The sequence below is a fragment of the Tupaia chinensis genome, unplaced genomic scaffold (genome assembly GCF_000334495.1).
Source record: "Tupaia chinensis unplaced genomic scaffold, TupChi_1.0 Scaffold000159_1, whole genome shotgun sequence".
Classification (NCBI taxonomy): Eukaryota; Metazoa; Chordata; class Mammalia; order Scandentia; family Tupaiidae; genus Tupaia; species Tupaia belangeri.
Window position 1 is genome coordinate 1132013 of NW_006159630.1, and position 11309 is coordinate 1143321.

At 53.1% G+C, this 11309-nt stretch overlaps 1 protein-coding gene across 3 annotated transcripts in view; it reads left to right on the forward strand.

Moving 5' to 3' along the window:
- The window catches only part of NPLOC4 (NPL4 homolog, ubiquitin recognition factor), a 92167-nt gene that overhangs the window by 71886 nt on the left and 8972 nt on the right, over nucleotides 1–11309 (forward strand). For all 3 annotated transcript variants that reach the window (XM_006145650.3, XM_006145651.2, XM_006145652.2), the window contains 3 exons: nucleotides 6803–6874; nucleotides 9305–9400; nucleotides 10995–11111. In XM_006145650.3, coding sequence (XP_006145712.1) covers nucleotides 6803–6874; nucleotides 9305–9400; nucleotides 10995–11111 — 285 coding nt within the window. The remainder of the gene's footprint in view (nucleotides 1–6802; nucleotides 6875–9304; nucleotides 9401–10994; nucleotides 11112–11309) is intronic.

Sequence of the window (11309 nt, forward strand, 5' to 3'; positions counted from 1 at the left end):
GGCACTGGCTGACAGGGCTGTAGTCCCCCACGCCCCTAGATGTCTGCCAGTCAGCTGGCCCCGCCAGTCTCACCGCTGCACCTCGCCCTCTGCCCTCTGCCCTGCCAGTCAGCCACTCGCTGTTACCAAGCCATTCTCCACTGTGGCTGCCTGCAGGCCTCGCATCTGTAGGTGCAAGGCCCTGCCCTGCACTCTCTCTTTATTTCCCTTTTTAGGTTTTTGCCATAAGGCATGTGTGCTCACTGGAGAGAGGAGAGAGAGAGGGAGAGACCACCTTGGGGCTGAAGGCTCCCCTGCAGCCTCTCCTTCATCTTTCCCCAGGACCCTGTGGGTGCACATTCGTGTGCCCAGTGTGTTTCTCAGGCTGTTGGGGCTGGGACTCCAACCGTAGACTCGGTCATGTGAGAGTCCATTTCCTTAATTGCTATGCCACCTGCTGGCCCTGCTTCATCTCTTTTAGAAAGACTTATTGGGGAACCAGCAGATAGTGTAATGGCTACGTCGCTGGACTCCCATGTAGTCGACTGTGGTTCAAATCTTGGACTCAGTGGCTTACACGTATGCCGGGTTCGTGTGTGCGTGCCCAAGATCCCAAGAGGAGAATGGAGGAGAAGGGATTGCAGCTTGGCCATCCTCCCTGGGTGTGTGTGTGTGTGTGATTTCTCACTTTCTGTCTCTCTGTCTCTCTCTGTCTTTGTGGCAAGCACATGTGCCCTATAGTGGAAACCTCTCCAAAAATAAAAAAAGAAAAAAATTATTTATTGGGACCAGCAGATGGCATAATGCTTACCTTGCTGGACTCCCATGTGGGCAACTGCAGTTTGAGTCCCAGACCCAGTGGCTTAAACTCAGGCCAGGTGTGTGTTCGTGTATGCCCAAGATCCCAAGAGGAGAATGGAGAAGGGATTGTGGCGTGGCCATCCCCCCTGGGGGTGGTGATTTCTTGCTTTCTGTCTCTGTCTCTCTGTCTTTCTGGCGAGCGCATGCACCCTATAGCAAAAACCTTTCCTCTATGTGTATGTGTGTGTGTGTGTACACATTTATTTAATTTATTGTTATTATTTTAAAGTTATTGCAATAAGGGGGACTGGCAGGTGGCATGGTGGTTAAGGGCATTGGACCCCCACGTGTCCTACTGCGGTTCAGGTCCTGGACTGGTGGCTTACTTTCTCACTTTCTCTCTCTTCCCTCCTTCCCCCACCCAGTCAAATTAAAAATAAGAAAACAAGTTGCTAAAGTTAAATAAAATAATTCTTTACAAGACAAAACTTTGTTTTTGCTCTAGGGCATGTGTGCTCACCAGAGGGAGACAGAGAGAGAGGGAGGAGAGAGTGAAAAAAAGCAAGACAGTCACCTGGTCTGGGGTTCGAACTACGGTCACCGTAGGGAGTCCAGAGCCCTGGGCACCACACCACCTGCTGGCCTGTGCTTCCATCATCTTTGTGTGACGTTATTACTTCCACAGACAGGACAGGGAGACAGCTCCCCGTGTACACCCTGCCCCTCCGGGCCCGCCCCACACTAGCCAGCCCCTGGCCACGGCCCAGTGCCTGACTCACCTGGAGGTGGATGGTGCCAGCCTTGTAGAGCACTGGGTTCCAGACCCCACCCTGTGCAGCCTTTTTTTAGAAAAAGAATTATTTATTTAATTTTCTTTCTTATTTTAATTTGACGAGAGAGGGAGAGAGAGAAAGTGAGAAAGCAAACCACCAGATCTGGGGCCCAAATGGTGGTTGGCCATGTGGGAGTCCAGCGCCTTAACCACCACGCCGTGCAACTCTTTAAAGAAACTTTATTCTTTCTTTTTTTGTTTAAAGGTTTTTGCCTTAGGGCTCATGCACTCCCCGGGGAAAGAGAGACAGAGACAGTGAGAGCGAAAGTGAGAAATCATCCCCCGGAGGGGACAGCGACTCCACAACCCCTTCTCCATTCTCCTCCTGGGGTCTCGGGCAGACACGTACACGTGCCTGCTGTCACTCTCAGGCCACCAGGTCCCGGACTAACCTAGCTGGTCACGTGGGATGCCAGCAGCGTAACTGCTGTGTCCTCTGCTGGTCCCAAACAGACGTTTCCGATCACAGGAGATGCGTTTGCTCATCGCATCATCCAGGGCGGTTACCCACCGACCAGCCTTGTTCATGAGAGTCTGAGAGTGCCACATGTGTCTTTTGGTCTCCCCTGGTGGGGAGGTGGAAAGTCTGGCTCTGTGCGCATCCGCTGTTGGGCCAGAGCCCATGGTGTCAAGGTCCCACGAGGGCAGGTGTCGGCTCCAATGTGCCGTGACCTGCAGAGTGAGAGACTGAGACCCAGAGCTTCAGCTGTTCCTGGGCTCTGCCCCAGCTTGTGGCTCTGCCAGTTGCTGGGTCTCGAGACGGTGAGTCCTGGTATGGCGGCCTCGCTGTCTTTCAGGGACAGCACTGTTTGCGGTGGGTGCCGGGGGGCAGGCTGTGGGACCAGGCCAGCTGCCGGCATTGATTACTGTGACAAGTGCCCAGGGGATGCTTGTTGACCCGCCAGCTGCCTCCGCGGTGGTTCCCCACATTGTCTCGTGGTTAGGATTCCTGGTTTCCATCTCGGTGGCCCAGGTTCGACTCCTGGTGTGGGAACGGAGGTCCCCCGGCAAGATTACCCTTTATGTGGGAAGAAAAGATAAACGTTCTCAGATACACCTGAGAGAATTTACCAACACCAGACCAGCCCTTCCAGAAGTCCTGAAAGGAGTGCTTTACCAGGAGAACTAGAGATGCACACACAGAAATAAAGCAGAACGTCACCAGGAAAGGGACCAGCGGGAAGCTGGGGACAGGGTACCCGTAACGGTGCTGAGCCACCTCCCAGGGGTTAAACGGGAAGGTCAGAGCACAGCGACCCTGCACATCCAACGGGAGGCTGAGCTGGGAAGCAGGGATTTATGGCTTTCAAGTAGAACTACTGATTTTTTTCTTTGTTTTCTCAAATTAAGGATTTTGCTATCTTTTGAGCTGTTGATAGGTTCAGCAATTTGTTAAAATGTTTTTTCTTTTTTCTTTTTTTTTGAGAGTTTTTTGCTATAGGGTGTGTGCGCTCGCCAGACAGAGACAGAGAGACAAAAAGCAGAGACATGGGAGTCCAGTGACATAGCCATTACACTGGTCCCAAAATGTTTTTTCTTATTGTTTGTTTCTTTGAATAGAAAAATAAACTTTTCTCCCTTTCTGACCCCTCTGGAATTAGAAAATATCTGGGAGAAAAAAAAAAAACACCATCTTATAATTTCTGATATTGTACTTTATTTTCATTCAATTTAAAATAATTTCTCCTCCTAAACTAAAAGTTTATTCATATGAATATCTGTTAGTAAGTATAAGTCAATTACATGCCTTACAATTAATCATTTTAAATACAATTTTTCCCCCAGAGGAAAAAAAAGAAGCCATGCCCATGGGACCAGCAGTTGGTGTAATGGCTGTCGCTGGACTCCCAGGCAGTCGGCCGTGGTGTCAGTCCCGGACTCAGAGGCTTAAACTCAGGCTGGGCATGTGTGCATGCGTGCCCAGAATCCTGGGAGGAGAATGGAAGAGAAGGGATTGTGTTTTGGCCATCCCCCCATGGGGGGTGGTTTCTCGCTTTTTGTCTCTGTCTCTCCAGTGAGCACATGCACTCGATAGCAAAAATCTCTTACAGAAAAAAGCACAACTCAATGCCAGGTGTGTGTGTGTGTCTGTTCGTGTGTGCCCCAAATCCTGAGAGAATGGAGAAGGGATTGTTGCATGGCCATTCACCCCGGGTGGTGATCTCTCACTTTCTATCTCTCTGGCAAGCACATGTACCCTATAGCCAAAATCTCTCTTAAAAAGAAAAGCCATGGGGGGGACCAGGAGTTAGTGAAATGGCTACGTCGCTGGACTCCCACGTAGTCGACCATGGTTCGAGTCCCGGATCCAGTGGCTTAAACTCACGCTGGTTGTGTGTGCGTGCGTGCCCAAGATCCCAAGAGGAGAACGGAGGAGAAGGGATTGCGACGTGGCCATCCCCCCAGGGGGTGATTTCTTGCTTTCTGTCTCTCTGTCTCTGTCTGTCTGTCTGGCGAGCGCGCATGCCCTATAGTAAAAACTTCTCCAAAAAAAAAAAAAAAAGGAAAGAAAAGCCATGGGACTGGCAGTTGGCGTGGTGGTTAAGGGCACTGAACTCCCACAAGGTTGAGCATGGTTCGAGTCCTGGACCTAGTGGCTTGCTTTCTCAGTTCTCTTGTTTCTCTCTCTGTCCCTCTCTGTTCAAATTAAAATAAACAAACAAATAGATGAATAAATTAAACATAATTCTTTAAAAAGAAAAAAAGAAAGTGGGGGCTGGCAGGTGGCGTGAAGGCTAGAGGCGTTGGGCTCCCACATGGCTGACCATGGTTCAAGTCCCAGACCTGGTGGCTTGCTTTCTCACTTTCCTCTCTCTTGTGTGTGCTCTCACTCTGTCCCTCTCATCAAATTAAACAAACAAATAAAGCTAAATAAAATAATTTTTTTAAGAAAGAAAGGAAAAGCCACACCCTCAGGTGCTTGCTCGCTGTCCGGGGGCCCCTCAGGTGCAGCAGAGCTAGGTACCCCTCAGGTGCAGCAGAGCTGGGTACCCCTCAGGTGCAGCAGAGCTGGGTATCGCCGTCCCCCTGCTTGTGCTGCTGCTTCTCCTTTAGAGGTTTTTGTCATAGGTGTGTGCTCTTGCCAAAGAGGGAGGGAGAGTCAGAGACAGAAAATGAGGAATCCCCCTCCAAGGGGGGTGGCCACACCACAATTCCATCTTCTCCATTCCCCTCCCGGGATCTTGGGCACACACACGCATCTGGCGTGAGTTTGAAACCACTGAGTACGGGACCCGAACTGCAGTCAGTCCTGTGGGAGTCCAGTGACATAACTGCTGCTCCGTCTGCTGGCCCTGCTTGCTGGCTCTTTGGAGAGGTGGGGCATGGACAGCACCTAGGTCCCCTCTCCTAAAGCAGTCAGCCCTGTCCAGCTGGGCCTGGCAGAAAGCTCACGCTCCTTCGTGCTACAAAGACATTGGTGCTTGGATATCTCTGGTATCAGGACTGCTAATGGCAGGCAGTGAGGCACAGGGGCTGCGATTCCCGGCTCTCCGGGGCCTTACTCCAGGTGGAGGTGGAGCTGCTGACAGCCTGGCAGCTGCCAGCTTAGATTAAGATGCTACTCGCAGCAGGTTTGTCTGCTGTCTGCTGAAGCCCGCAGAGTGAGTGTCTTTAGAAATGGCGAGCGGGGCTGGCAGAGCACTGCGTGAAGGCATGGGGACAGGGAGGGAGCAGGGCAGGCCAGCGTCTTTATGTTCTAGGCAGCAGAGGTACGGTGGGTAGTTGAGTCTGCGAGAGAACAGCTCAGCGCACACAGAAAGGGGGCGTGTAACAGCAGGGCCCTGCGGGACGGTCACAGGGAACAGGTGCAGGAGAGCTGCTCCTGCAGAGCAGTGCTTAATGAGACCTGAGGGTAAGCTCCAGATGGGCTAATTACGGTGAGCTGTTGCAGGTTATTTCTTGTAGGGGCAAACGTATTTTTGGAAATGGCAATTCGGTTTGATGGCATTGGATTCCCACCTTCTCTGGTGAGAAACTCTTCAGAGCCCATGGCCGCGCTCAGCATTCCCCATCCCTGGCACCCTGCACGTTGGCGGCAGAGTCCTCTTGGCTGCCACAGCCCCGTGTCATGGGAAGACCAGCACCTCTTACCTACATCAGGTGGAAGCAGCCCCATCTTCCCAGGATGGGGGCAGTGATAGCAGGAGCCGTGCCTGTCGGGGGTGGTCTTGGTCTCCTTTGACTCTCCAGTGGTGAGTCAAGCCGTTGGCCTGGGAGCTGGTGACCTGAAGCCCCGGCGAAATTGTGGGCTGCTACCTCTGTTCTGAGATGAGACAAGGCGGGAGGGGATGGGACAGGCCCGCTCAGAACAGACGGCACACGCTTACACAGGAGCAGGCTGGGCGGGCCCCGGGGCTTGCGCTGGGTAATGGACCTGGCCGAGTGAGGAACGGCTTGTGGTGAATGTCTCCAAACGCAGCACGCGCCCTGGCTCCTGGAAAGTGTAGGGTGGCCCCCGTCGCTCGCGTGCCCCGTGGAAGGTGTGTCGACTTCCAGGTCCAGTCTGGAGCCTCTGCAGGTAGAAACTTTTACATAGGCCCTGTAGTTGGAGATTACGGATGTGCAATTATGTACGACTTGTGAATGATTTATGTAACGTTAAGTGATTATTTAGGTAGAAAATATGGCCCCTCTCTCAGAATCTTTCATGAAAAGCGTCAGTTCTTATGACTTTGTTTCCAGATCTCTGTTTGAACTCAGTATGTTTGACATAAATCAGTTCTAATTGTCATTTTATGATTAATGAACATATGCCGGCTGTTTTTCCCCATAATTAAACTTTATGTTCCATGCATCTGACGAAGCAAAACAAGGCTGGGCCCCGACAGATGGCGATCTCGGTCTGTGTGCGTGCGCTCCATGGCACATGTCCTCGTTCAGTGCCTGTGAGTTCCGAGCTCCACTCCGGAGTCAGGTTTCCAGAGGGATGGGCCGGAAGCATCGGCGTTCAGGCTGGGGCTCAGGTTCAGCTCTGCCTGGGGCTGCAGCACAGCCTCCTGCCTCTGTCTCTCCGTGGGCAGTGCGGGCCAGGCGGAGCACTGTGTGGGGGAGCAGCTCTCAGGGAGCTAAGGTGGGACCTCTGCTCCTCACACTCAGCAAGACCCATGACTGTGTGAGATGCGGCGAGCCTGGGAAGGAAAGCCTGCCCTGGTCACCTTTGTCACGGCTGCACACCTGTGACTGTTTCAGGACACAGACAAGTTTGGCAACGAGATCACCCAGCTGGCGCGACCCCTGCCTGTGGAGTACCTGATCATAGACGTAAGTGCTCCCCTCCCTGCACCCGAGGCAGGCTGGTGGCTGGGCCTTGAAGGCCAGGCCTGCTGAGAGGTGGCTGCTGGAGCGAGGTGATGGCAGCAGTGGCTGGAGGGGTTGCCACCCTCTGCAGGACGGGGCCTGGCATGGCACAGATGTCCAGAAGGCATGGGTAGAATCTGCAGGGGCCTGGCATTTCTGAAAAGCTTGTTTTTTTTTGTTTTTTTGTTTTTTTTTTTTAAAAAAGATTGTTGCTATAGGGTGCATACACTCACCAGAAACCCAGAGAGAAAGGAGAAATTGACCCCCAAGAGGGATGACCATGCCACAATCTCTTCTTCATTCTCTCTGGATTTTGGGCATGCACTTATGTCTGCCAAGTGTGAATTTCAAGCCACCGGGTCCAGGACTTGAACTGCCATTGACCCTATGAGAATCCAATGTCCTAAACACTACGTCGCCTGCTGGCCCCAAAGCTTGCAGTTGTAAGGGATTTTCCTTTTAGGGTCAGTTTTTTTTTTTTTTTTTTTTTTTTTTGTATCTTTGGAAACTATTAGGGTTGGGGATGGCAGATAGTGGCACTGGATTCCCACATGGCTGACAGTGGTCTGAGTCCCGGACCTGGCAGCTTGCTTTCTCACTCCACCCCCCCATCACTCTCTAGTCAAATTAAAATAAATGAATAAAAAAAGTTTAGTTAAAAAAGAAACCATTAAAAAGAAAAGAAAACTACCTAGGGGTTAACCCTTTTTCATACTGAAGTACAAAGAGCCCCCCACCCAGCCACCTCCTGAAGGCCATGAGCCCAGCACTCGGTCCCAAGCCACACAAGCATCCAGCACTCTGGACTCCCAACTGGGTGTGATTGAGCTGCCCACCCCGCACGCACAGGTGCTGCCCTGCACTCATCTGTGGCCCCTCTCAACGGGCCCCAGGCCCTGCCTGTGACTATCCTCGGGTGAGGAATCACTGTGCATTCCCACTGTCGCGGGGACCCTGACTCTGCACCTTCCTGAGCTCTCAGCTCCCCCAGGGCCAGACTATGAGCCGCCAGACAGGCACAGCAGGGTGAGCCCATGCAGCATCACCTGCTGAAGCGCCGCCCACAGTCGCGGTGGCTCCTCCCCTGCACTGCTGCCGTCCGTGGATCAGAGCAGACATGGGACTCGGGTAAGACCAGGCCAACGCTGCTCATTGCATCAGCGGCTCCTAAGAACGTATTTACTGCCTCAGCTGTGAGGGCGGCTGTGTCTTAGAGCACCCAGGGTGCAATGAGAATGAAAACAGACTGACAGGACATACACTTGGGAGGGCTCCTGTGGCTTAACATCAGCTCTCGGAGGCTACCCCTGTCCTGCGGCCTCCCGTCCCTTTCCTCCCTTTATAAAGGAAGTTACGCTCTTGCTTCGTGCCTGTTTGGGCAGTGCTGGTTGCAAGAGGTCCTCCATGCTGTGTGGCCTTGGCTCTGTCCCTGTCCCTGCACGCGAGGCCTGGGGTAACCTGGTCTAACCCCAGGCCTCATGCAACCTGAACCAAGGCTGTCTCCTCTGCCTGAGTATAGCATGGCTCTTCGAGAGAGGAAGGTTTCTGCCAGGTTCCGGGGCGTCTGAAACAGGCTGGGGAGGGTGGGGCACAGGTGCAAGGCAACCTGGGTGTGCAGCGCCCCTGGGATGCCTAGATGGCCACACGGAGCTGTGTGGACATGGGTTCATCACTCTCCAAGGGCCAATTACAAAATTAAAATAACTCTTTCTTCATGATAGAGTGTATGCACGTGTCCTCGTTCCCCTTAGGACACTGTGTGTCGTTACCACAGTGCGTCCTCGCTCCCCTTTGGGCAGAAGTACTTAACTCTAGCTAGCTTGTCTGCCCAGGGCAGGAGAACTCTGCCCCTGTATTCTTTGGGGGCCTGTGAATCTCCCCCTGCCTGAAGCTGCCTTCAGACAGGGTTCAGCCAGGCAGCCAAGGTGCCTATTTCTCAGAGCCCTCCCTGACTGACTGCACGTGCCCGCCAGACCCAGACGCATGAGCTTGGCACTTCTCAAATAGCCCCTGAGAAGGCCTCCTGCCCTTCTCTGTCCCCACCTGTGGCTGGGGTCACACAAATCTTTAGCTTGCCCATGGCAGAGGGCGAGCAGCTGCACTCAGAGGTCCCAATGCTACTCAAGTCAGGTGTCCCAGAGGCCACAGGCACCCAGAAACTGCCCACATGTGGTCTGGTTTAAGCCAGATCATTCTGTTTGCTTCTCTCACGTCGAGGGTTCAGGCAGCTCTGTTTGGACGAGCCTGGCAGCTCACTGCTCCTTCACCGCAGAGCTTGCAGGACTTGGGGTTGCCCCGGAACTGACTTGGGCTAGGGCCGCTCTCTGGTGCTGGGCAATTGAGAACCTTGCCCGGCTTAGCTTCGCTAACCTTGGTGTGTGTTTGGTTCATTAGATCACAACGACTTTTCCCAAGGATCCCGTGTACACTTTCTCGATCTCGCCAAACCCATTTCCTATTGAGAACCGGGATGTCCTGGGTGAGACGCAGGTAAGTCTTTGCATCCACAGCCTGACCTGAGGGCTGCAGATTGTGACCAGGAAGTGTCAGGCTTTCCGACTCTCCTGCTCAGTCCTGTGGCAGGCCATCTGGGTGTGTGGTAGGATGCCTTGGTCCCAGGGAACCTCTCGGGAACCAGGCAGATGGCCATGTAGGCCAGGCTGGCGTGTCCCGAGGGCCAACCACAGTTGGCTTGCTCACTTTCTGAGTTTTGTTGGTCACCACCCTCTACCAGGGACTTCTGTGCTGTCCGTTAGTAAGCGTATCTGTTGGTAGAGCCAAGATGGTGGGGACATCTCCGCCTGGCCTTGTTCCTTGGGCATTCTGCGTGGGTATCAACCTGCTAACGCAGTGTGGCTGCTTCACTGGCTGGCCAGGCCACACCCAAATCCTTGTGCAGACTCAGGCAATCTGTTTCTGAGAACATGGTCCTGGGACCTCTTAGGAGACATGGGTAAAAGCCTGTTGCAGCGAGGTTTTCTCCTGAACCAGGGCTTATTAACAGCCCTTTCTGTGACCTGTGTGTCTGCCACGCAGAGCTGTCCTGGGCCTCCCAGAGGTAGGGGTAGGGTCCTGCTGATGAGGTTGGTGGCAAGAGGCCCTCCTCCCCCGCTCGTTGCATTGCCCTGGGTTGGCCCAGCTGGACAGAAAGGCCTAGTGCTTCCTACCCACGGGGCTGCCTCAGCCCACAGCACCCGGAGGCACGGGTGTTTTTGTTGGGACCCGCTTGGCAGAGTGCAAATTCTGAGTAGGGAGGCTGTGGATTAGAAATAAACGCAACAACAAACACAAAGACACATAAGTATGGAAAAGTGAGGATCGGGCCCGACTTCTCTGATGGAGAAAGTTGCAACCAGGAACTGCCTTCAGATTTATTCTTTCAAAGGGCAGAAAATGGGGGAAGAGGAAATGGAATGCAAAGCCAGTTGTTTTAGGATGTAAATTGTGTGAAGAATGAAAACTACTGGCAATTTTTCTGATCTTTTTGGGGCGAAATCCAATAAACACCTGTGGCTTCCTTTAGCCTGGTATTGCTCTGCAGTATGGTATTAACAAGAGGCAGATAGTGTTCCATTTGAAATGTTTTCATAGCCATGCAGATGAAGCTCACAGAAGCCTGCTTCTGCACCCTCTAAAGGTCACATGTTTACTCAGATTAGTCCCTCTCCACAGTTTTCCATCTTGGGGACCAAGTTTCCTGTTGGGATCAGCCTGGCAATGTGGCATCCTCCTGGGCAAGGGGGTGGGAGTGTCTTATCACCTGTTCTTTTTTTTTTTTTTTGAAATGTATTCATTCATTTATTTTAATTTGACCAGAGAGAGACACACAGAGACAGAGGGAGAGAGAGACAGTGAGAAAGCAAGTCACCAGGTCCAGGACTTGAACCATGGTCGGTCATGTGGGAGTGTCCAGCACCTTAACCACCACACCACCTGCTGGTGTCACCTGCTCTTCTCAGACCACGTCTGCAGGGCGAGGTGTCACTCAGTGCTGCCCTGCACTGCGTGGCTGGGTAGGACACAACCCTGTCCTGGGTGGGTGACGGGCACTCGCGATGATGTCCCTGTGTCCTCTTTCCTCTAGGACTTCCACAGTCTGGCCACCTACTTGTCCCAGAATACCTCAGCCATGTTCCTGGACACTGTCTCCGATTTCCACCTTCTGTTGTTCCTGGTCACCAATGAGGTCATGCCCCTGCAGGTATGGCCGCAGTGGACCTGACAAGCCTGGGCTGGGGAGAGCACTTGGTTTCACTCCTGCCCATGCACCCAGGAGCAGGTCGGAGCTTGGCGTCCAGGCCGTACCCTGCAGTGCAGTGACAGAGTGTGCAGGCAGCAACCTCCCACAAGGGCCTCGTCAGCAGGAGGGGAATGCCTTGGCCTTCCGGGTTTGCCCGTG